This window comes from Capra hircus, chromosome 5 (assembly GCF_001704415.2).
Source record: "Capra hircus breed San Clemente chromosome 5, ASM170441v1, whole genome shotgun sequence".
NCBI lineage: Eukaryota > Metazoa > Chordata > Mammalia > Artiodactyla > Bovidae > Capra > Capra hircus.
The window spans coordinates 118,319,856-118,345,093 of NC_030812.1; the positions used below are offsets into that span (position 1 = coordinate 118,319,856).

The 25,238-nt window shown below is 59.5% G+C and overlaps 2 protein-coding genes across 2 annotated transcripts in view; both read right to left on the bottom strand.

Annotated features, from left to right (window-relative positions):
- On the bottom strand, nucleotides 1,098-12,924 carry IL17REL (interleukin 17 receptor E like). Its single transcript, XM_018048934.1, has 13 exons — nucleotides 10,308-12,924; nucleotides 10,042-10,148; nucleotides 9,688-9,802; nucleotides 9,394-9,438; nucleotides 9,015-9,151; nucleotides 8,695-8,766; nucleotides 8,560-8,613; nucleotides 7,755-7,799; nucleotides 7,417-7,474; nucleotides 7,046-7,218; nucleotides 6,803-6,883; nucleotides 6,561-6,613; nucleotides 1,098-5,183 (listed from the first exon to the last, which is right to left on the bottom strand). The coding sequence occupies exons 1-13, from the start codon at nucleotides 10,414-10,416 to the stop codon at nucleotides 5,081-5,083; spliced, it is 1,152 nt and encodes a 383-aa protein (XP_017904423.1). The 5' UTR covers nucleotides 10,417-12,924; the 3' UTR covers nucleotides 1,098-5,080.
- Nucleotides 23,135-25,238, bottom strand: part of TTLL8 (tubulin tyrosine ligase like 8) — a 66,570-nt gene continuing 64,466 nt past the window's right edge. Inside the window, exon 15 of the mRNA XM_018049079.1 lies at nucleotides 23,135-23,653. The gene's annotated coding sequence lies outside the window, so the exon portion shown is untranslated. The remainder of the gene's footprint in view (nucleotides 23,654-25,238) is intronic.

Below are 25,238 nucleotides of genomic sequence, written 5' to 3' on the forward strand. Positions count from 1 at the left end.
TATTAACGGAATGACTCAGCAAGGAAATAGAAAGATACGAAGAAGCAAATGGAAATTTCGGAACGGAAAAATTCAGTAAGTGAGGCAAAACAAAACTTACTGGGTGGTTTTGCTAGCAGAGTGGAGATAACAGAGGAAGGAATCATTGACCTTGATTTATCAGTAGAAACTAGTCTAAGAAATAGAGACGTTAACGAACGAACGGTCTCAGGGACCCACAGGGCCGTGACAGCCGGGCTGGATTTGTGCTGCCGGAGTCCCTGAAGAAAGGAGAGAGACTTCGGGGCTGGAAAAACCTGTTGAGGAAATGGTAACAGAAAACTAAAGAAGAAATGGGTTTCCCTGATGGCTGCGTGGTAAGGAATCCACCTGACAATGCAGAAGGCTCGGGTTGGATGCCTGGGCTGGGAAGAGCCCCCGAAGGAAGAAAGGGCAGAGTCCCATCGACAGAGAGCTGCAGTCCCGTGAGGCTGCAGAGTTGGGCGTGACTGGACGACGAAACACAGCGAGGAAGAAATGCTGGCAATACCAAGTGCTGTGGAGGACTGCGGCAGCTGGAACACTCCAGAGCTGATGCTGGGAAGGTGGAGCCACGCGGCCACTCCGGGAGGTGCTTTCCCAGCTCCTTACCCAGGTAACTGTATACTTACTGCCAGATACAGCAACCCTGCCCAGGTGTCTAACCTGGAGAAATGGAAATGTGTATTCGCACGGAAACCTGTACACGAATACGGCTAGAGGCTTGATTTGTAACAGCTGAAAACAACCCAGACGTCTTTCAGTGCGTGAACCGTGGTGATCTGCGCCATGAAATGCGACTGCCTCACAAAAGCAACAGACTGGTGACTCAGCAACCTCCACGACGCGTCTCAAAGGCGCTACAGAGAGACCGGTCCCAGCTGCCTGCTGCCTGCGTCCCTCCACGGAGAACGCCACACCATCCTGGAGAATATCAGCGGTGGCCAGGGGCTACGGGTGGGGAGAAGTGTGCCCCAAAGCTATGGCAGGGGCAATCTGGGGGTGAGGTAACTGTGTGTCCTGTGCCAGTGACAGCCTCCCAAATGTGTTAAAATTCAGAAAACTGTGCACCGAAATCAAAAAGTCAGTCTTTAATGGGGGGCGGGGGGGAGGAGGATAAATAACATTCTGCGGTACACCTGGAGCTAACACAACATTGTAAATAAACTATACTCCAATATAAAGTAAAACTTCAATCAAAACGTCAATTTTACCATTTAATAATTAAAGTGAGACATACAAGATATTTTAAAAACATATGTTTCAGGCAGTGTTTACGCGCGCCGGGGTTTTCTTCTTGGCACGAGTTCTCCCGCGGGCGAGGAGGGCACTGCGGCACGCTCGGGCCTCCGGACGCACGCCTGGCGCGCGCGCCCGGGAGCTGATCGCGTGTCCTGCGCTCCCTCCTGGGAGGGTCAGAGGCGTGACAGACACTTGCAGCCCAAGGCGAGGGAGGCGTCCTCACACACGCTCGGCTCAGGGAAGGCCGCCGCGCTGCGGGGGCGGCGGGAGACCCCGCAGACCCTCCTGAGTTCCCCGCCCCGCCCGGCTCCGGAGCTTCGCGGCCCGCTTCCCGCAGCAGCCGCGCCCCTTTCCCCTCGCCTTCCAGGGCCGCCCAAGCCCCAGCCTCGTCCCGAGGGCCCGCCCCGCAGCTGCTCCCCTCCCCACCTGCTCCCCCGCAGGCCGCCAGCGCCCCCCACCCCCCGGCGGAAACCAGAACTTGAGGTTGCGGGTATCAGTGGCGGCCGACTCTGCCCCCCACCCCTGGTCCTCCCGGCGGCTGAGCCCGCGTCCGCGCGGGTCGGAGCTGCAGGGGCCGCTCGCCCAAGGCGCCAGGTGCCACTTCCCGGCGGAGAGGCAGGTGCGCCCACCCGGTGAGCTGCGTCACCCCCAGCGCCTCTTTCCCAACGGCTGGGCACACGCCCTCCCCAGGGGTCACGGCTGCGCACACGCCCTAGGGCCAGACGGGCCCCCAGTGTCCCTACCCGACAGCAGTCATGAGTCCCTGGCGTCTCCCAAGTCCCACTCCCCCTCAGTCCGCGCTCGCTGGACGGTCCTCGGACCTCGCAGCCTGCCGCGCGCCCCCAGCCCCTTCCCGCACGCCCCGCGCCCAGACGCTGCATCCTCCGGCCAGGGGCGGGGGGGGGGGGCGCCCAGCCTGGAGCCCACTCCCCAGTAGGGCCCGTGTTCACACCCGCCCCACCACCCTCTGTGCCCTATCCCGAGGCTGTGTCAGTGGCGCCCAGGGAAGCGTGGAAAAATGTTTAGACGTGCAAATGAAGAGTTTTAGGGAAAAAAGGGTCAGTCGTCTCAACGTAATAAGCAGCCATTTTAAAAGAATTAAAATCATCAAAATCTTACTGGAAGTTGTACTCACGAAGGTTCTTCAGGAACGACCGCCCTTCGCGTTCTGACCGGAAGAGGGGAAAGGGGGCACCTGTTGCTGGGGGCTGGGTGCACACCTGCCTCCAGAGATGCCCCCGAACCGCGGGCACTGCTGTCCGGAGGCCCCACTGCCAGGACTTAGCGCCCAGCCCTGCCTGCCCCGCTGCCCCCTCTTCCTCTGGCGACTCCAGCTGGACACCCAAACCCTGGCCTCGGCTTGACCTCCAGGCGCAGAGAGCAGGCAAAGGCAAGCCGCTCCACACTCCTCACTGCAGACGACAGCTCACAACAGCAGCCCACTCCCTCTACACAGGCTACCGTTCCCGCAAACTAGGACGCCCCTCGAACCGCCAAGAACGTTGGATCCGAGCAACTCCGAGGTATCGCCCATTTCTTTGGTCATGCTGGGACCACTCTGCTCTAAATGGCACCCCTCCACACACACGACTTCCTGTTTGCTTTCTCGGCCTCCGCCTTCTCACACCAGGCACTCACGTAAGTGACAGGCTCAGCTGTTTGTGAGCTGTCTTCCCCATGCGGAGGTCAGCTCCAGGTAGGTGACTGATGGCTGTTTGCCCGGGCTTTAGGGCTGAGACTCCTGACCTGGGGCCCCGCAGTTCAGGGCAGAGCAGACGTGGTCTGCAGCCCCAGAGCCGGTGCTGTGTGCTCCTGGTGTTGGGAGAGGGCAGTGCCCAGCGGGTGCTCAGGGACTGCTGGGGGGATGAGGGGATGAATGGGTGAGGCACACAGACCCGGGTTACCTGTGAGCTCTGGGGGGCGGGGGCGGGGAGGGAACTCTGGGGCCTGACCGCACTGGTGCTCTCCTGCAGAGGTGTGGCCGGGCTGGGGAGGGGAGGTCCTGCTGAAGGAGCAGCCTCTCACTGGCCACGGCAGCGTGCCTGTCGGGCCACGGGGCTCCGGGTGTGCATGGACGGCCCAGCTCAGAGCCCTGGGCTGAGTGCCACCAGCATGCGAGGGCAGCACATCCTGGACAGCACCCCTCCCCACCCCAGCCCTGTGGCCAGGCAGGTCCTTAGTCCTGGAGAGGAGGGCAGTCGTTTCCCTTGTCTGGGCTTCCGGTTCCCCCCTGTGGGATGGCCAGGGCTGCTGCAAAGTGGAGGAGCCTGCATCTGTTCAGTTTCTAGCACCCGGCCCCCAAACCCCGCCAGCCAACCCACCTCCCCACCCCTCCGGGTCAAGGATTCCTCCTGAGGGAGGTGCTGGATCAGGGCCGCAGTCTCTGTGCACAGGCAGGGACCCCGAGGCAGGCCAGGCGTGAGAAGCCGGAACTTGTGGCGTGGGGACCTTGGTCCCCACCTCCTTCTGTGCCTTGATGCAGACGGGGCACTTGGGGCGGACAGGGGTCTCCAGAGCACGGCAGGAGTACTTGCGTGAGCCCAGAGCACAGCCCGCGGGGGGCCAGGCCTGGCCGAGGTGGGGGAACAGGATCTGCGGGCTGGGGGCGCGACAGCCCCTCTCAAACCGCGGGCGGGGGTCCAGCTGCAGTCACGGCCTCCATCCCGCCTCAGGGGGGACACGCGGCCCCGTGGTCCCCCAGTCCCCACGAGGGCTCCCTGGCCCTGCAGACCCCTTCCCTGTCTTCAAGGGAAGCGGCGAGCCAGGCAGACAAGAGTTTCTCAGGGAGGGGTCATGTGGGCTCCACCGACCCCTCTTGTCGGCTCGGGCAGCAGCTCCCACTAAGGGAGCGATGACGAGACGTCCAGGGGCCTGTGTTCCACTAACGAGGCAGAGCCCAGGCCGGGCGGGGAGGGAGGTGCGCATGCGCAGACGCAGCCCAGCGTAGGCCAGGGGCGGGGCCCGGCCCCGGCGTGCCCCATGTGCCCTGCGTGCCCCGTGTGCGGTGAAGGTGACTCCAGACAGCGGCCCGGCAGGGGCGGCCCGGGGGTCCTTGTGAGCTGGCAGGGGGTCCCATGAGGGCAGGCCCAGCCGGCAGACTGCTGGGCGACCGCTGGCCTGGGACACAGAAATGACGCTGGCAGGGCCGAGGGCGCCCTGTGGCTCCTGAGCACAGGTGGCGCGTGGTGACCTCAGGGGGTGCAGAGCGTCTGAGAATGGCTCGTCCTGGCAGCTGGCCGGCCCCTGAGGCCAACGGAGTGGCCGTCCCTCACCGCGCTGTCCTGGCTAGGGGCCTGGGGAGTGGAAGGTGGTCCAGCTCTGGGGGCAAGGGTGAAGGCTGGGTGCTGGGGTGCTGGGCGCTCAGGCTCTTAGCAGACTCTTTGAAGGGTGGGGGCCGGTGGGGGCACCCAGGGTGTGGACCCCAGCACGTGTGTGGGTGACCTGGCCCCCCAGACCTGGTCAGTTCCAGGAAGGGTGGGGTCACACCCTGCACTCCAGAGAACCTCGTGCTCAGGGCCAGGGATGCTGGCCCTGACCCCAGGTGGTCCAGAGGGAGCCTGGGCCAGGCTGAGACAGATGCATCAGGGGCTGGCCCATCTGGGGAAGGGGCTGCCCATGGAGCCACTCTGTTGGTCCCACTCAGGGTTCAGGAGGGGCTGGAGGTCCTTCATCTGACCCAAAGTCCTGGCATCGTCCAAGGGCCCAAGTAGCTGCAGGCCTTTGGAGACCCGAGAGGTACACAGGCCCCTAGTCTGGGGCCAGGTGAGGACCCTCAGTGCATGCCCTGAGGCCGAGCCTTCGCGACAGAGGCCTGGGGTGTCTAGACGTGAGCTGGCCCCTTGCCGCATCCCTGCAGTTGGACCTGGCACCCGTGTCTTCTTGGTGAGATACTTGGCCTCAGGCTGCTGTTCCCTGGGTGGCAGCTGGGGAGAGAGGAATGGGGGGCTGGCTCAGGCAAGCCTTGTGTGGGGGCATAGACCCCCCCTCAACCATCTGGTGGCTCAGAGGGTAAAGAGTCCACCTGCAGTGCAGGAGACCTGGGTTCGATCCCTGGGTCAGGAAGATCCCCTGGAGAAGGGAATGACAGCCCACTCCAGTATCCTGGCCTGGAGAATCCCATGGACAGAGGAGCCTGGCAGGTGGCAGTCCATGGGGTCGCAGAATCAGACACGACTGAGCGACTAACACTTCAACGTTCACTTTTCACACGCCCCCCTAGCCCACCTCCGACTATGAGGTGGGAAGCAGGAGAGGGGATGAGACCCCACCCTCTCAGGGCCCCGTGCCCAGTCCTGCCAAGCCAGTGCCCGGTCAGCAGGCAAACGTCCATCTTCGGGGGAGTTTACCCTGACCTCAGGAGCAGTATCCTCCCAGGTTCCCCGACTCCAGCTGGGCCCAGGTGCTCTCACTGATCACAAGACCCCGGGACTCACCCAGCATGGCACTCCAGTCATAGCCCCAGGCCACCCACCATGCCATCTGACTGGCAAATATCGGAGCCCCAGTCCAGACACAAGGCTCTTAGGGGTGACCATCGCCCCTTCGATCTGCTGGGGCGGGGAGGTGGGGGCTGTGGTCGGGTGGGGTAAGGGGAGAAGTGGATGCAGGCCCTGGAGCATTTGCCAGGGGAGGTGGGCGGGACTGGGGCGCCCTGGCATTGCTGAGACTCAGCTGCGCCCAGAGGCCATTCGAGACCTGCCCAGTTGCCCATAAGTGGACGGGGTGGTGAGAGTGCTGGATTCCAGGCACCCCTCTTCCTGTCTGCTTTTCAGCTCTGGCAGAGGTTTGCACTTGAAGAAGAGTGTGCTTGCTCCTCACTCCCACTGCCCTTGTGCCACTCACTGCCCCCCTACCCCTGGCCCTCAGGCAGGAGTCACCCCCTGGGCCACACCGAGGCCCCGTAGGGTTAGGGTTCCCTCTAGATCCTGCCAAGTCTGAAGTCCAGGAGTCTGGGACTCCTGGGTGGGCGACAGGTGGGCCGGGGACTTCGAGTTTCTGGGCAGTTGGAAGAGCCCAGGTCAGTGTGGTGGGCACTCAGGAAGGAGGGCACAACACCCTTGACCCAGTGCGAGGCCCTGGAGGAGCCTTGATCCCCCAAGTCAAGGCTCAGAAGCCTGGCCTGACGCTGAGGCGGTGGCCCCTCTGTCCTCCACCTCCTGCGCAGAGTGTCCCCCGCATCCTGACGGTGGGAGACGGGGCTGCTACGGGCCAGTCTGGGGTCCAGCCCTTGGCCCCCGACAGCCCCTGAGTGCCTGTCCTCCCAGCTCCAGTCCCCACTGAGGCCTGGCCCGCTCACTCACCACACTGGAGGCCGCAGAGCTGCTGGGGGACGGAGAACTGGACATCGGTCCTCCTGCCCTGCGGGCAGGGGCAGGGCAGAGAGAGCAGGTCAGCACAGCCTGTAGCCCACCCTGCACGCCCCCTCCTTCCCCAGAAGCACCATCCAGAGAGGCTGTGGGGCTGAAGGGACCTCCCAGAGCAGCCCAGGGCCCAGGGCAGCTCCTGGGAGGTGGGCGGAGGCTGGGCAGGGTGGTACACCTACCTGGATGCAGGTGCTGGGTGCACAGGCCTCGTCCCCAGGAATGTCCACAAAGGCCACTGCAGGGTCCCCTGCAGAGTCACCCTGGCGGGGGAGGGGCCGGTCACAGGCAGTGGGGGCACAGACCAGGCTCCTCCAGGTCACTGTGGTGCTCGCCACCCTCCGCCCTCGTGGGGACTAGCTCTGACTGCAGGAAGGTCGGGGGTCAACCCCACCCCCGGGTCGCCAGGACGGGGCCTGCCCCACCTGGCTGACAGAGGCCGCAGGGACAGGGGTGGCCTGGAGCAGTCGGCGGCAGGCGGGGGGCCAAGTCTTCCCCTGGTGGCACAGGCACACCTGGAAGCGGGCGGGGCTCGACGAGAAGAAGGCCACCCGGAGGTGGCCCGGAGCGGGCGAGGGCTGGACGGCCATCTTCCAGGCTGTGGGGGCAGGGGTGAGGCCCAGCGCCCACCCACCGCTGACCATCTTGGCTATGGCCACACTGCAAGGGCCCCTGACCAGCCTCCCGCCTGCCCCCTGGAGGGCCCCGCCCCCTTGTTGGGGCCCCGCCCCTCAGAGGGCCCTCGTCCCCTTGAGGGCCCCGCCCCTTGGAGGCCCCCATTCCCTGGAGGACTCACCTGGGAACCTCGGCTGCTTGAAAGGGCACCTCACTTGGAAACCCAGGCTCGTGGAGAACTGCCGGGAGGCCGAGGGACAGGGTGTGGCTGTGTGCCCAGCGACAGGCAGGCCTCCTTCACGGCCCTCTGGGACTGGTCACAAACCCCCACCCCCCACTGTTGGCCCAGGAGGGGTTAGAGGGGCTGCTAGGTGGCTGGACCCTGGGGCTGGGCAAGGCAGAGGGAGACATTTGGCTGTGGGTCCCCTGCCCCAATGCCGTGGATCCCTTGTCTGGCTCCTCAGATCCCTCCGCCAGCCCCGGGAGGGCACGAGGCAGGCTGTGGTCCAGGCCACTCACCTTCAGGCAGAGCTGGGGCTGTGTGTCCACGAGCGGGTACTGCACCTGGGGGGAGCTCATGTCAGGGCTCTGGCCATCCATCTCCGCCCCCATCACTGCCTGGGGGACACTCACCCTGCCGCGGGCTGGCCGGCCTGAATGCTTCAGCTCGAGGCAGTGGGCCCCTGGCCCTGGCTGCCAGCACAGACTCACACGGCCTCTCATGGGGCAGGCGGGCTCCCAGCTCAGCGCCTGGCTCCCCGGGTGGTAGTGGATGGTGTCCCGGAGGCTCTCCGTGACTGCAGGGACCCTCCCCCAGGGCTGGAGTCAGAGGGACACTGTCCCGGCTGCTGACAGGCCACCGGACCCAGCACCTGCTCAGTGATGGGCAGGCTGGGTCCTGGGCAGGTGTCTTTTCCCGTGGCTCCAGACCTAGGCCCCACCCAGTTCGCTTGTGTGCCCCGTCGATGAACACCTCTTATCCTCGGGGAGGACCCCCTCCCCCTCCCGCTGTGGCCTTGGCTCTCCCAGGTGGCCAGGCCATGGCGCCCGCGTGTGCTTGTGCGCTGGCTGACATGGACGCTTGCATCCACGCAGGGCTTCCACCACCTGGAGGGCTTGCCCAGAACACAGCTCTGACGACCTACTGTCTGAAGCTGTCTCAGGCGCTGAGGCTGGCCCTCCCCGCTACTCTCAGCCCTCCTTGCGTCAGCCCTCCTTGCGTCAGCCCTGCGCGCTGGACCAGCAGCCCCCATCCTTGGGGACCCCTGACTCGCCATCTCCCACCCCTCCCTCCTCGCTCTCCCGGGCACCGCAGGGCACTCACCATTTTTGAAAGGGCAGGTCTGGATTCGCACCGCATCAGGGTCGCTGACCAGACCTACGGAAGGGGCTGGGATCAGCACAGAGTCGGCCCATCCTCTCGTCCACTCTCACGTGTCAAGACCGCACCCTTACTGACCTCAAGGCACAGACACGACAACTCTTGGCTGTAGGGTAGAGAGACCCTCCGGGAGACCCTGTTCCCTGTTACCTGCATCAGAGGGAAGGAGCGTGGGCGGGGGCGACAGGAACGGGTGGGGCCTGGTGGGCGGAGCGGGGCGGGAGGGGAGGACAGAGGGAGGGCGGGGCCTGTGGCTGTGGGCGGGGCCAGGGCTGTGGGCAGGGCAGCAGGTGGGACAGCTGGTGGATGGGGCCTGGTGGGCGGGGCCAGGGCTGTGGGCAAGGTGGCAGGGGAGGACAGGGGGCGGAGCTGGGACTGTGAGCAGGGCTGGGGCTCACCCGCACTGGGGCGCCCGCGTCCTCGCAGGTGAACCGCTTCAGACAAAGCCGCACGTAGTAGTCAGGGCCCCCCGACTCTGGCACCTGTACTAGAATGACCTTGCGGCTGCGGTCCACCCAGTAGGAGAGCTTCTCAGCTGTAGGAGGGCAGGAGGAGGGGTCATGCTGGGGCCAGGGGTCACCAGGCACAGGGCTCCAGCTGTCGTGACAGCCTGCATATGGTGACTCCTGCCAGACCCAGGCGTCTTGGAAGTTGCCTGCCTGAGGACCATCGTGAGTTCCCAGAAGAGCCCGGTAGGAGGCCTGTGGGTGCCCACCACCACCCAAGGGTCTTCCCAGGGGCAGCGGGGCCGGGGTCCCACCTGGGGAGGGACCTCACCGAAGCAGTCAGGCACATTCTTCCCCACGTCCTCCTCTCTGCAGTCTGCAAATGACAAGGGAAGTGTTGTGCCCAGCCCACTCTGCCCCAGGGGCCACCCCCAGCCAGGCCTCTGCTGGTGTGGTTTCCGGAAGCCCACCCCTCCAGGGAGACAGCAACCCAGAATTAAAATACACTTGCTGGGACCTGTCCCGCATGGCCTACCTGCTGCCTGGGTGACTCCTGCCCCACGGCAGTCACCACTCCCTCCAGGAGGCTGGAGGGCAGTGCCCACGCCAGCTCCCTGGTCCCTACCTTCCATGTGGTATTGCTGGCCCAGCTGGACCCCGCAGAAGTGGGGGACAGTCCTCAGGGTGACGTAGAGGGTCTGGGCCACGGCCACCTCGAAGCAGTCAAAGCGCACCTGGAGCTGGGCAGGGACGGGGTGAGCTGTGGACCTGGGTGTTGACCCCCTACCCCTGGCCAGGCCAGCTCCACCTCGCACAGCTGGAACCCAGAGTCTGGGGTAGGGGAGGAGGGGTGCCCCGTCCATGGGCCGGGATGGGCTGTGGAGCGGGGAGGGTAGCGAGAACTGGCCAGGGGACAGCTGTGCTGCCGGGCACAGGCTTGGGGCTGGACCTGAGGGTCCGGGTCAGACACTGGCCTCACCTGCTGCCCTGCTTGCTGGCGGGAGGCCCTGGACACCTGCACAGTCTGGCACTGCGTCTCCTGGGTGTCCAGGCTCGTGGAGCAGACCTCCAGGCCCTGCAGGCTCTCTGTGGAGAGAGGGTCCGCAGGCTGTCAGACCATGCTGTCCCCTGTGAAGGCAGTGAGCAGGGTCTCTCTGCCCCACCCTAGCCTGCCGTCAGGTTGACATGGGAAGAAAAGGAGCCCTGAGCCCCCCCATGAGCCAGGAGTGACCCCGTCACAGTCACCGTGCAGCGCGAGAGAGGCATTGACGCGCAGGAGCAGGGAGCAGCCGTCGGGTGGGGAGCACTTCATGGCGGTGGAGAGCGCCAGAGACCCCAGGACGGACCTGGGCATGGACACGGGGGGCTGCCGGCAGAAGCTGTTGAAAATATTTCCTGTTGGGGGAGAGGGAGGCTAAGTGCCAGGGTTGCTGGTGCCTGGGCTATTCCCTGTGGGTGGCCGGGTGGGGAGTGGCTCTGGGTCTCTGCTGCACAAAATGGAGGGGGGTCCTCCCTACTCTCCCCAGTGCCGTCAGAGAGCCAGGCCCTGGAAGAGTGGTGGGCCCACCTGAGCCATGTGCAGAGCTGTCTGCTGGGCCCAGGAGTGGGGCCCCTGCCTGGCCAGCAAAGAGGCAGAGGAGGGCCCCCGCCAGGCGTGCCGGCTGGCCCCATGGGTTCCAAGGATGAGCAGCAGCACAGGTCTGCGGGGGCACCTGGGCCTGGGCCTGAGGCCACTGCCGCCTAAAGCCCTGTCCATGGGCAGCAACTGGCACAGATGGCTTGGCCCCAACGGCCTTGGTCAGGGCCCTGGAAGCGGGGGCCGGACCGGGCGCCGTGCAGGCAGCGGGGGTCTCGTTTTCAGGCCCCGGGGCTGAGCGGTGTTTTCGATCTTGGCTCTGCCCAATCTTCAGGCAGATGCTTCAAGGTCAATGGGGTTAGTTCCACGGGCTCCACCATGCCCCGGAGAGCCCTGCACCCCGTGGAGCTGGCAGCCCAGGTTCCTTCTGGCACTCAGGGCCTGGCGTTCCGGCCAGGTGACGTGTCAGATGGTATGTGTGCTCAGCGGTGCCCAGGGTGCAGGCACACCCCAAGCAGCGTGGCAGGAAGACCCGCCCTCAGGCTGACGGCCAAGGGGAAGCAAAGGACGAAGGTGCCAAGGCCCCTCCTGGGCTTCAGGGGGAGGGGACACGGGGACCAGGGTGACCGGTTGAATGCACGAGGGTGGGGGAAGGGCAGAGGCTGCACCCAAGGCTGTCTCCCGCCGTGGCACAAGGAGCCGGAGTGAGGGGTCCCCGTGGCCATGGTGGCTGGGCTCCCAGACCTTGGAGAAGGGGGCCGAGGCACCACTGCTGAGACCCAGCCAGAAGAGCTGGCCCATCGCTCAGCGGAGCCCCGACCTGACCAGATCAGACGTGACTCAGAGAGGCAGCAGAAACTGTGAGGTCTGAAATGTTCCTGGGAAAGAAACCAGAGCTGTGGGCCCCGCTGAGGTCAAGATGGAGGTCAAGTTGGAGTCACGGCGCTCAGCCTGGACGGCAGGCGAAGTGCGATCTCAAGACACTGGGTGCAAGGAAGCCAGGACGGCGACGCCCACGGAGGGGGCAACCCGGGGGCCTCACCATACCCACTGTCCCGAGGGTGCTGCCAGGTGGTGGGGATGGGGTAACGGCGCTCAAGGTGCCTCCCCAAGAGAAGAAGTGGGGCAGATCTGGGCAGAGGCAAATGGCCGGAAGTGGCCAGAGTTTGCAGGATGAGCACGGGAGGACCGCGACGTAGAGAGCAGGGTGAGTGTTTGGCAGAGCGGGATGCCCGCGTGGACTGAGGAGCTGCAGGAAGAGAAGAAGCCGGAGGGGCCCTGGGGACAGAGTCTTGTCGGCCCGTGGGTCTGGGGTGTCCCTGCTCCCAGCCAGACCACAGACCCAGGGCTTCGCGGGGCCCTGGTGCAGCGGACGCAAGGGTCTTGTTTCTGTAAGAGAAATAACTAGCCATGGGTGGAGCGCTGCCCTGATCTCGTCTAACAGATCTTGAAACAGAGACCCCAGAAAGATTAACCTGTTTCCAGGTAAGCTGACTGTATTCCAGAAAAGACTCAAGACTATTTGTGACGATAAAAGTGTATATCCAGTGTGCCTCTGTGCTCAGCCACACAGCACCGCCTCTGCGATCCCATGGGCTCCAGGCACGAGCACTGGAGTGGGGTGCCCTTTCCTCCTCCAGGGGATCTTCCTGCCCGAGGGACTGAACCCATGCCTCTCGTATCTCCTGCAGCGGCAGGTGGGTCCTTTACCACTGAGCCGTCTGTGAGCCAGATGAAAATCACAGTCTACCGTATTTTCAAGCTTGGTGAGGACTATATACTCACAGATCCAAGAAGCCCAGTGAAAGATAAGAAACATGAAGAAATGATAAGCACACCACAGTCAGTCTGTTCAAAGCCAGAGTAAAGAGAAAACTGTAAAGCTACCAGAGGCAAAGACGCGTGAGGCACAGCGGAACCAAGGCAGGGGAGAGGCAGGCTTCTTCTGGGAGCCATGCGAGTGAGGTGATGATAGGAAAGACTCCCCAGGACTGAGAGACAAAACCCACCAGCCTAGCGTCCCACCCCTGCTCAGGCCTGCGTGCCTGACTCTTGGCAACCATGCTGCGGTTCCAGCGGGGAATGCACGGTCCTTCCAGCAAACGGTGCTCAGCTCTGTGTCCACTGGAAAACAATGGGCTCTAGACCACAGCTCTCACAGAAGGTAAAGTGGATTGTCAGACTCAGTGCAAAACCTGAACTACCAAACTTTCAAAAAGAAACCTATTTTCAATAATCTCTATGACCTTCAGTTCAGTTCAGTCCAGTCACTCAGTCGCATCTGACTCTGTGCGACCCCATGGACTGCAGCACGCCAGGCCTCCCCGTCCATCACCAACTCCCGGAGCCCACCCAAACCCATGTCCATTGTGTCGGTGATGCCGTACAACCATCTCATCCTCTGTCGTCCCCTTCTCCTCCTGCCCTCAATCTTTCCCAGCATCAGGGTCTTTTCAAATGAGTCAGTTCTTTGCATCAGGTGGCCAAAGTATTGGAGTTTCAGCTTCAGCATCAGTCCTTCCAATGAACAGCCAGGACTGATCTCCTTTAGGATGGACTGGTTGGATCTCCTTGCAGTCCAAGGGACTCTTAAGAGTCTTCTCCAACACCACAGTTCAAAAGCATCATTCTTCTGCACTCAGCTTTCTTTATAGTCCAACTCTCACATCCACACATGACCACTGGAAAAACCATAGCCTTGACTAGACGGGCCTTTGTTGGCGAAGTCATGTCTGCTTTTTAACATGCTGTGTAGGTTGATCATAGCTTTCCTTCCAAGGAGCAAGCGTCTTAATTTCATGGCTGCAGTCACCATCCGCAGTGATTTTGGAGCCCAGAAAAATAAAGCCGGCCACTGTGTCCACTGTCTCCCGGTCTGTCTGCCATGAACGGCAGCTGTGACCTTAGGTGAGGCTAAATTCTCTGAGACAGAATACTGAAACTGTGACTCGTAAGAGAAGAAACGGGCAAGCTGGATTCCATCAAGCTTTCCAACTTCTGCTCTTTGAAAGACCCCAGTAAAGAGTAAAAAGACAAGTCAGAGTCTGGGGAGGGGGGGTGATATTTGCAAGTCATGCACCTGTTAAGGAGCGTGTGTTCAGAACCTGTAAGAACTTTCCAAATTCAGCAACGAGGAAACCAACAGCACGTCTGCCTGTCCTCCACGTGGATGGGATGGGGCTGCGGGTTCCACCGCCCCAGATGATGGAGGTTTAGAAATAATAAAGCCAGCAGGTAGCTGTTGCTGTTCAGTCACTAAATTGTGTCCAGCTCTTTGCGACCCATGGACTGCAGCACGCCAGCCTTCCCTGTCCTTCACTGTCTTCCTGAGTTTGCTCAAACCCATGTTCATTGAGTCGGTGATGCCAGCTAACCATCTCATCCTCTGTTGTCCCCTTCTCCTCCTGCCCTCAATCTTTCCCAGCATCAGGGTCTTTTCCAGTGAGTCGGCTCTTCACATCAGGTGGCCAAAGTAAGCGAGTAGTTGGTCTGCCTTTTCCTACCCATGTGTGCTGGCAGTTCTAAACGGGGGTAAAATCCTCCCCGCTGGTCAGAGCTGGGAATGGTCCCCTGCCCCAGCCTGGCCCCCACCACACACCCGGCCTGCTGTTGCCTTGGGGCTGAAGGACCCGAGGTGTGGGGTCAGATGGGCGATTCAGAGCTTCCTGGGGGGACAGTTCCCAAGGGCTGTGGCTGGAATCGGAGCAGAGGCTGCCTGCATGAGGCGGCCGAGTCCTGGTCTGGCTCCAGGGGCTCCTGGTCAAGCCCGGGAGTGGGGGGTTAGTCCGGCAAGGTGGGGGTAGGGTGAGGAGAGCTGTGTCCCCAGGCCTGACGTTGCCGTGCTGAGAGGCGCATCCTCGGAGCCTGGAGCTTCAGAACCCTCTCGCATCTAGGGTGTCCCTCGTATGTGTGGAAACGTCCTCCTCTGTGCAGAAAATGAGAAGGCGGCGTCTTTTGACCTTTTCTGGAGAAATACAAGGACCTGTTGTAGCCAGTCAAGAAAAGGATCAGAGTCAGAAGGAAAAAGGGTGGAGCCACAGAAGGGAAGGGTGACCGCGGATGCCATGAAGTTGCTTGTATAAAAGTAAGAACCGGCTCCTGACCCAGTTAAGCGCACAGCACAGAAGGTGTATGGGAGAAGGTGATGTGGCGGACTCCCTGCTGGGTGGGTGGCCAGGGCACAGCGCTCGTTCTGCCTGGGCATGGATGCAGTCCTTAGTTCAGGAACTAAGGTCCCACAGGCCGTGCAGAGCAACCTCGCTGAGACTGTGTGGAAGGCATTGTGAACCCCAAATTCTTCATAAAGATTAAGGAGAAGTAAATACATTTGATCTCATTTGCAGGTTTAAAGCCATCCCAGCAAACCAGAGGCACACTAAGAGAAGGCCTGACACCTCGGCTGCATCTTAAGAAGGAGAAATATGAGCTCAGAAGGAAGAAGTGGGTTACGAAGGGAATCGTGCACAGAGGAGCTGGTAAGATACGGAGGGGATTTAACTGCGCGTTGGCAGGGCAGGAGGAGAGGGAGGGGTTCCGTGCGTCTGAAAACCCGTCGGGGTTTCCTTCTGCATCCCACAGGAGCCTGTGCTGTCTGGACCGGTTCTACTGAGAACAGCTAACAGTGCTGGAGGGAAAAAAATACATGTTAAAAACTCACATGTAAAATCATACACGTGAAAACACACATGTAAAACACGCGGAACATACCCGTAAACACATACATGTGGGAAACATAGGCACAGACAACTTACATATATGTGTGAAAACATACATGTGAAAAAACTTCCCCGACCCCGTGAGAGCTGAGGAAGCGGGGGGGCAGGATGCTGAGGCTCAGCCGGACCGGGAGGCCCAGGGCTGCCCCGATTTGGAGAAACCTGCTGCCTCCTCCCACCCTTGGCCCGGCGGGAGGGCAGGGACAGGGAGCTTCCTGGAGAGCCTGCAGCCTCTGCGGGCTCCCAGCGCTGGTCTGCACCCAGGCAGATCCAAGGAACTTCAGTCCACGACTTAGAAATGGTCCCGATAGTCACAGGTCACTCCTGGTTCACCAAGAAACAAAGGGAACCCGGTCTGAGGGGAGCTGCCTGAATCCTCGGCCCGGGGACGGCCAAGACCATTTCTCAGGGGCACGGAGCAGACTTTCATTTTTGGCCACACTGCGTGGCCTGTGGCATCTTAGGTTCTCTCCCAGGGACAAACCCTGGCCTCCAGCAGGGAAAGGCAGAGCCCTGACTGCTGGATGGCCAGGGAACTCCCTGGAGCAGACGCGTGAGAGATAAACAGAGCACCCAGAGGGAGGGCCGGAAGAGACACAGGCCACCGATGGTCCAGGAGCCTCCACAGGGCCACCGCGGGTTTAGAGCGGAGCCTCGGGCAGTCCTGCTGCTTGCCAACTCCGAGCGGAGGTCCACTGCGCTTTCTGCACAGGGCCTCAGCACCTCCTTTCTTCCAGGCTCGGAGCTCAGAACACCGGGGAGAGCACCGTGAGACTGTGCCCCCGACACTGTGTCTGGGCCGCAGCACTCCTGCTAGGCGGGCTGGAGAGGGCGGAAACCTGTCTGCACAGACTCGTCCGCGTCTCTCCTGGTGCTCACGACCACCCGTCTCCACGGTCGGGCGCTCGGCTGTGAATGCCACACGGCCTCCCCTTCCACTCGTGTTCTCAGCGTTGCAAACAGCCCCGCGCTAGATTTTCACCCCGTTTCCCGTCCGACCCCTCCCGGGGCCTCGTGCTTGATGCTCCTTCCCTAGGAGGGGCCCTTGGGACAAGAGCCCCTGAGTCCCAGCCTGGGCCAGTGTCCTTTCATGGAAATATGTTTGATGCATAGCACTGTGTAAACTTAAGGAGTACAGCGTGCTGGTTCGGTGCATTCATCTGCTGTCATCGCTGCTGTTGTAGCAAAAGCAGCCATATCAAGTCCCATAATTGTTGCTTCTTTTTTGTGGTTGGATTAATTAAGGTCTGGCCTCTTAGTGAGTTTCGCGATCATGACGCAGAACTGTCTATAGTCACGAAACGAAGCGCTGTGGTTTTGCTGTCCGTTCTCTTCTGGGGTAAAAATGTAGCTCTTTGAAAAATCTGATGTACTTTCCTTTCCATTTTGAATTGCTAAGTTCTTTTTGCTTAGAGGCCCAAAGATTTTTCACTTTAACATCCACCCATTTTGCTTGAGTGGGTTCTCACGTTGCGTCTTCGGGGCTGTTCCTCTCCAGTTCGACGCCTCGTGTTGGGGCTGTCTGCTGTCCCGGAGCTGCAGCTCTGCGCCTCTGCTCTGCGGCTCGGCTTTCTCCAGGGGCCCACGGCGCCCGCACTCTGGACTTTGTCTATCTGCGGCATCTTCTGTTATTGACTCGGCATTTCATCTCTTCTGTTTTTCTTTTCCAACCTTACTTGTATTCTTTTCTAAACATCTTCATTTCCTCACTTATTTTTGGTCGCATGGAATCCTCTGACTGTGCGCGGACTCTCCTCTCAGTGTGGTGAGTGGGGCTTCCTCTTTGCTGTGGTGTGTGGGCTGCTCGTTGCTCTGGGTTCTCTGGTTGTGGAGCACGAGCTCCAGGGCACGAGGGCTCAGCACTTGCAGCACGCCGGCTCGGGAGCTGCGCTGCCCGGGGTCCAGGGCGCCGGCTCGGGAGCTGCGGCTGGCCCCGGGGGCTCCAGGGGCGCCGGGCTCCGGGGAGCTGCGCTGCCCGGGGTCCAGGGCGCTGGCTCGGGAACTGTGGTGCGCGGGCTTCGCTGCTCTGAGGCGCATGGAATCTTCCGGGACCAGGGATTGAACCCTGCATTGGATTCTTGTCCACTGTGCCATCACGGAAGTCCCTTGTATTCTCGTTTTAATTGAAATATAGTTGATTTACAATGTTGTGTTAATTTCTGCTGTATAGCAAAGTGATTTTGTTATACATATAGATACATTTTTTTTAAAAAGCTTTCTTTTTCATTGTGGTTTATCACAGAATATTAAATATAGTTCCCTGTACTAACAGCTCAGTTCAGTTCAGTCGCTCAGTCATGGCTGACTCTTTGCGACCCCATGGACCACAGCATGCCAGGCCTCCCTGTCCACCACCTGGAGTCTACTCAAACACAATATGACACTTGTTTCTGATTTTTAAAAAAATCCCCTTTTCACCTTCTATTTCTCTCAAGGCATCTAATATTGGGTCTATTCACTACTTCTAACATAGTCGTCATTTCTGCAGTGATATTTCCTTTATTTTTAAGCCCAACTGTTGTCACCTCATCTCTGAAATTTCCTAACTTCTGTCCCTATTGTTCTTTAACATCTTTATCAACTTTCTTGAGTCTTCTAACATTTCATGCAAAGATGGGCTCAATAAAGGACAGAAATGGTATGGACCTAACAGAAGCAGAAGATATTAAGAAGTGTCAAGAATACACAGAAGAACTATACAAAACAGATCTTCATGACCCAGATAACCATGATGGTGTGATCACTCACCTAGAGCCGGACATTCTGGAATGCAAAATCAAGTGGGCCTTAGGAAGCATCACTACGAACAAAGCTACTGGAGGTGATGGAGTTCCAGCTGAGCTATTTCAAATCCTAGAAGATGATGCTGTTAAAGTGCCAGCAAATTTGGAAAACTCAGCAGTGGCCACAGGACTGGAAAAGGTCAGTTCTCATTCCAATCCCAAAGAAAGGCAATGCCAAAGAATGCTCAGACTACTGCACAATTGCACTCATCTCACATGCTAGCAAAGTAATGCTCAAAATTTTCCAAGCCAGGTTTCAACAATATGTGAACTGAGAACTCACCAATGTTCAAGCTGGATTTAGAAAAGGCAAAGGAACCAGAGATCAAATTGCCAATATCTGTTGGATCATATGAAAAGCAACAGAATTCCAGAAAAACATCTACTTCTGCTTTATTGACTATGCTAAAGCCTTTGACTGTGTGGATCACAACAATCTGTGGAAAATTCTTCAAGAGATGGGAATACCAGACCACCTCACCTGCCTCCTTTGAAACTTGTATGCAGGTCAAGAAGCAGTGGTTGGAACCGGACATGGAGCAATGGACTGGTTCCAAATTGGAAAAGGAGTACATCAAGGCTGTATATTGTCACCCTGCTTATTTAACTTATATACAGAGTACATCATGCGAAATGCTGGACAGGAGGAAGCACAAGCTGGAATCAAGATTGCCGGGAGAAATATCAACAACCTCAGATATGCAGATGACACCACCCTTATGGCAGAAATCAAAGAAGAACTAAAGAGCCTCCTGATGAAAGTGAAAGAGGAGAGTGAAAAAGCTGGCTTAAAAGTCAACATTCAAAAACCGGAGGTCATGGCATCTGGTCCCATCATTTCATGGCAAATATATGGGGAAACAATGGAAATAGTGACATACTTTATTTTCTTGGGCTCCAAAATCACTGCAGATGGTGACTGCAGCCATGAAATTAAAAGATGCTTGCTCCTTTGAAGAAAAGCTCTGATTAACCTAGACAGCATATTAAAAAGCAGAGACTACTTTGCCAACAAAGGTCTGTCTAGTCAAGGCTATGGTTTTTCCGGTAGTTATGTATGGATGTGAGAGTTGGACCAAAAAGAAGGCTGAGCCCCGAAGAATTGATGCTTTTAAACTGTGGTGTTGGAGAAGACTCTTGAGAGTCCCTTGGATGGCAAGGGGATCAAACCAGTCCATCCTAGAGGAAATCAGTCCTGAATATTCATTGGAAGGACTGATGCTGAGGCTGAAGCTCCAATACTCTGGCCACTTGATGTGAAGAACTGACTCATCTGAAAAGACCCTGATGCTGGGAAAGACTGAAGGCAGGAGGAGAAGGGGACGACAGAGGCTGAGACGGTTGGATGGCATCATGGACTCGATGGAGATGAGTTTGAGTAAGGTCCAGGATTCGGTGATGGACAGGGAGGCCTGGCGTGCTGCAGTCCATGGGGTGGCAGGGAGTCTGAACGTGACTGAGCTACTGAACTGAACTGGCTATTTTAAGCCACTTTGAAATGAACAGCTGCAGTTGTGGGTTTTGGGGTGTTCTGGTGCACTGCCTTCGCCTGTCGGGACCTCATTCTGTCCCTCATTCTCTTTTTATTTTCATAGCTCGCCTGAGCTTGTGCCCATAGGCCCCCTTGGCCACGCTTCCCTGACGGGTTTCTGAGCTTTCAGCCACAGGCTGGGCTCTGCTTTCCTTGCTGCACACAGCGCCCTCTGCTGTCGCTGTTGGGTGGACGTGCTTTGCGGTCTGGTTTCCCAGCTCTGTGAAGACCTACAAGACCTTTTAGAACTAACACCCAAAAAAGATGCCCTTTTCATTATAGGGGACTGGAATGCAAAAGTAGGAAGTCAAGAAACACCTGGAGTAACAGGCAAATTTGGCCTTGGAATGCAGAATGAAGCAGGGCAAAGACTAATAGTTTTGCCAAGAAAACGCACTGGTCATAGCAAACACCCTCTTCCAACAACACAAGAGAAGACTCTACACATGGACATCACCAGATGGTCAACACCGAAATCAGATTGCTTATATTCTTTGCAGCCAAAGATGGAGAAGCTCTATACAGTCAGCAAAAACCAAACCAGGAGCTGACTGTGGCTCAGATCATGAACTCCTTATTACCAAATTCAGACTCAAATTGAAGAAAGTAGGGAAAACCGCTAGACCATTCAGGTATGACCTAAATCAAATCCCTTATGATTATACAGTGGAAGTGAGAAATAGATTTAAGGGCCTAGATCTGATAGACAGAGTGCCTGATGAACTATGGAATGAGGTTCATGACATTGTACAGGAGACAGGGATCAAGACCATCAAGGAGATCCAACCAGTCAATTCTGAAGGGGATCAGCCCTGGGATTTCTTTGGAAGGAATGATGCTAAAGCTGAAGCTCCAGTACTTTGGCCACCTCTTGAGAAGAGCTGACTCATTGGAAAAGACTCTGATGCTGGGAGGGATTGGGGGCAGGAGGAGAAGGGGACGACAGAGGATGAGATGGCTGGATGGCATCACAGACTCAATGGACATGAGTCTGAGTGAACTCTGGGAGTTGGTGATGGACAGGGAGGCCTGGCGTGCTGCGATTCATGGGGTTGCAAAGAGTCGGACACGACTGAGCGACTGAGCTGCACTGAACTTCCTAGCTCTTCCTTCCGCTCGGCCTCATCCGCCTGCAGTCGCTCTTGCCGCTGCCGTCCTCAAGCTTCTTGTAGCTTCTCTGTGCAGGGCCGCCTCCCAGGGGGACCCTGAGCAGGTGCTGGGTGCTCCCCAGTGGCGCTCACTGCCTGCTGGGTTCAGACTGCCCTCTGCTTTCTGCTGCTCCTCCCACCTGGGGCCCTGGGGCCTGTCTCTGGGGTCTGGAGCCTGGACCCCGCTTCTGTTTTATGCCCTCCTTGCTCTTGTATCTGGATTTAGGGCTGCCTCAACGACGCTGCCATCTCCCAGGACAATTTAGGAAAGAACTCAAGCAGAAGTCAGTGTCCAGCTTAAATCTATTCATCCAGGGGCTCAGTATGCAGATCCACAGCATGGGGTGTGTAGGGAGAGCCCCCAGGGCTCAGGGTGGCCTCACTCAGGAGTAGAGGCCATCGGGGAACCGCCCGCACAGTGTGGAAATCTGAAGATGGGTGGGGTGGGGGTGGAGGCGTCCAGCGCTTGGTGTGGCCACTGCGGGATTTCCAGGCAGCGAAGAGCAGAGTCGGGCTCTTGCCTCAGAGCACACAGAAACAAGAGCTCGATGAATCAAAGACCTGAGTCTGAGAAACAAAACTTTAATATAGAAATAGAGGAAGTACAGGGAGGAAGTCGCTATGACCTCAGAATGGGGAAGACTTCTTAAAAGATCCCCCCCAATTCACGAAACCCTGAAAGGGGAGGCGTGTGAATACTATTGCATCGAAACCGAAGCATGTGACTCTCAGCCCGAGGCTGAGGAGGAGGGACAGTGGGAAGAGCTGTCTGTGACGCAGGGTGACTGTCGTCGCCCTGGGAAGAGCCCACGCAGGTCTCAGTGTTGTTAGAGACACACAAACGGAGACGGGAGTGTGTCTCACAAAGTACCCCCCATACCTGCCAGAACCCTCAGAGGTCGCCGAGCCAGAGAACTGCCCCACAGCGGGCCGAGCACGTAGGCCAGGCCGGAGCGTCACCCAGACCCGAGCTGTGCCCCTGCCTGGTGACCCCGCCCCCAGAAGCCCTGCTGGGGGGACAAAGCCCGGGAATCCGTGGCGAGCCCCCTCTGCACCCCCATCTGGAGAGAAGGAGGCCGGGTGGGGTCCTGCATTATCACGGCTCCCACTGGGGTACGAGGGAAGGGAGGGGGAGGGAGAGAGCCCATGACAGCCCCCAGGTCCCCTAGAAGCCGAGGGCCCCTCCCCACACCCCCACCACCCCCAGGACCTGCCCGGCTGAGTTCCCCCAGCATGTCTGGGGCCCTCCGGACATCTGGCCCTTGCACACAGCAGGTCCGCGGGGGAAACACCATGGATTTGGGGTCAGTGAGTGAGAAGGGGGTCCAGAGGCAGCTGCCCACGTTTGACCAAGACTGAAAGAACGTCACAGACAATGTAGAAAACATTAAAACAGCTCGGAAAGGAGGAGAGAGAGGGAGGGAAGGAGGGGACCTGGAAGGCAGCATGTGGGAGGGGAGAAAGCGCCGTGGCGGGACGGAGGGGAGGCCCACCGCGAGGGACACGGTGGCAGGGACACGTGGCCCAGCCCGGTGGTCACAGTGCAGCGGGCTCAGAGGAGACAGGGGCACAGGGGCCAGACAGCGCATCTCGGGGCAAACAAGCGCAGACCGGGAGGCGCGCTGGCCTGGAATGCTCACAGCAAAAGCCCCGGAGAAAGACAGAGACGGAGGGAGCCGGCGTCGCGGGCAGAGGTGGCGTCATCAGAGAGGAGGCCCATGCTCAGGCGGGCGGGAAACGCTCCCTGAGATTACCGGACAACTGCGTCACTGGGTCGGAAGCTCACAGGGATCCAGGAAAGGGCCCAGCCCGGGCGGGAGAGGAGCCTGCAGGCCCCTCAGCAGAAACATTAGCGGGGGGCGCCTCGGGCTTCTCACCCTCAGGGAGGGTCCAGGCACAGGCTGTGACCCGTTCAACTCCACGACCACTAACTGCGGTCAGACGCACCAGTGACAGCGGCCTGCCCGGGCGGGGGCACACGTCGGCTCACGGGTCCGCGTCCTGTCTCATCTCACACCTTAACCTTGGGGGTCCTTGAGAAGTAACCCCTCTCGAGGTGAAGAAGCATTCAATTAACGTTTAGCCATTTCTTTGGTTTTTCCTATTAAAGTCAAATTAAATTAAATACTGATTTTAAATGGAATGAAGTAATTTCACTTTTATAAAATCTTTGTCATCTGTTTATCCAGGAACAGTATATTTGCCTACAAAGATGTCTAGAACTGTGTCTTCCTAAAATAAACAGCATTTATTTCTCTAGGAGGGCTTTGGCAGTAGCTTTATCATTCTTCTTCTTATTATTTATTTTGATCGCTGCACGCATGCGTGCTAAAGTCGCTTCAGTCACATCGAACTCTTTGCGACCCTATTGACTGCAGCCTGCCAGGCTCCTCTGTCCATGGGATTTGCCGGGCAAGAATACGGGAGTGGGTGCCACGCCTCCTCACTGCGCCCCTTAAGCCTCTTTTAAAATAAAACATAAAGTGTCTGCAAAAACAATGAAGCTATTTTTAAAACAGAATATTGTATTACGGTAGGCAAAAACAGAGCATGTGATGAGAAAGTGGAGGTTTCCATGTATTGCTGGTGAGGTGGAGACTGGCGGGGCCACTTCGCAAAGCAGCAAATTCCAATAGCATGGGAAACCGCGACTCCCACGTCCAACAAGCCTGCAGTTGGGCGTGGAGGGGGGCTGTGCCCTCCTGCCCCAGGCGGCGGCAGGGATGGGAGGGCACTCTGCCCGGTGAGGCGGGAGGGGGTGTCAGCGGGGACCGGAAGGGCCGCGCGTCCTCCTCCTGAGATGTACTCACGGTTCACGCGGCTCTTGCAGGCGAAGCCCTGCGGACAGAACACGGAGAGGGAGTGAGAGGCCGGCGGGCCGCCCCATGCCGCCCTGGCACCCCACCCCGGCGCCCTGCGCCCCTGGACCTTCAGGCCCACCCCAACACACGTGGCGCTCCAGGCACCGCAGGACTGCCCGGAGCTGCCAGCGTGGGGCCGGGCAGGGAGACAGCAGGGAGCAAGGACCCAGCTCAGGCCAGGCAGTGACGCCTCGGGTCAGAGTGGGAGATGAAGGGGCTCGGGAAGGTGGGGGCCCCCTCACGGGCACGGCGCTCCAACAGCTGGGGGCTCTTTGGCAGCACGGGGTGGAGGCAGGAGTCTGCTCCTCTTCCCTGGGTCTGGGGGGCAGGCACTCTTGGGGGGTCCATCTCCAGTGCTACACCTCTTCCTAAATAGTCTTCATTTTGGAGTAATCTCAGGTTTATAGAAAAGCTGCGAGGATGGCATCGAGCTTCTCCCAGTGACCCCGGATGTTAGTATCTGGGTAACCGGGTCACTCTTGGCTGAGCCCCACACTCTGGGTCCCCTCTCCCTGCCCAGGCACCTCGTCTGCCCCAGCCTTTTAACCATCACCCCTCATCACCCGGTCTTCTGATCACGACATCCCTCTGAGACAATAAGGCCTTCAGCCCCCAGCCGCACAAACCCCACTGAGGTGACCCCAGGGGCCTGCCTGTGGTGCTCGGGCTGAGGAAGGTGACCAAGGGCAGCAGGGGGGTCGGCTGGGCAAAGGGGCTGCACCCACCTGGGTGCCTCGCCCAGAACCTGACCAAACAGATGGGTGGAGGGTGAGACGGCCAGTCCGGCGGCCCAGGGGCCAGTGGGCGGCACAGGGCAGGCCCAGCAAGGCAAGGGGGCAGTGGGCCTGGGCCACAGCCTCGCCTGGCCACCCCACTCCTCCCACAGCCCCGAGGCTTGGAGCCAGCCGTCACCCTGCACCCTGTGGCCTGAGTCCACCCCCCCAAGCCGGCGGGGCTCCAGGGAGTGGAGAAGTTGAGGCGCACCTGTGTCCTGGCCCTGGGGCATGGCCCGCTTCTGGAGACCGCCCTGTGCCTGAGGACCACAAAGCCGCTGCCCCGGGTTACTGGTGGGGTTGGGTGAGGTCTGGTGCTTGGACCTTGGGTGCCCAGACCCCCTCTCCCTGCCTAGGGACCAGCAGGGGCAAAGGTCAAGGTCAGAGAGCACCGGTGGACGGTGGCGCCTGGGGGAGCTGGGGGTGGCGTACGCGGGAGAGGACCGGTCTTTGTCCTTTGTGGGGTGGGGTGCGGCGGGGACGCAGAAGCGGCTGCCCCGCCCTACCCCCCACGCGCGGGGGTTTCCGCTGTTGGGCTTCTCGGGGCTTCCCAGGTGGGTCGGCAAGGGCGGGGTCTGTGGGGAGGGGACCAGCGGGCCTGGTCTTCACCCTGCCGCCCCATCGGGTGGGGAGGACAAGGTCCTTCCCAGGTGCTTGAGGAGGGGCCCTGACCGCCCCCCGCCCCCACCCCCAGGCGCCCTGTGCTCAGCTGTGCCTGTCCCCGCCTTCCTGGCCCCGCCCTGCCTGAAGGCTGTCAAGGCCCAGAGCGCTGCGGGGGGTCTCCGTGTA

Bases quoted from the DNA above. Each gene is read 5' to 3' on its own strand.
- IL17REL (XM_018048934.1), bottom strand. From the start codon at position 10,416: ATGCCCAGGTCCGTCCTGGGGTCTCTGGCGCTCTCCACCGCCATGAAG. The intron at 8,614-8,694 runs GTCAGTAAGGGT...CCCCTTCCGTAG, and splicing joins TGTCGTGTCTGTGCCTTGAG to GTCTGGTCAGCGACCCTGAT. The intron at 7,475-7,754 runs GTGAGTGGCCTG...GCCTCCCGGCAG, and splicing joins AGCCCCAGCTCTGCCTGAAG to TTCTCCACGAGCCTGGGTTT.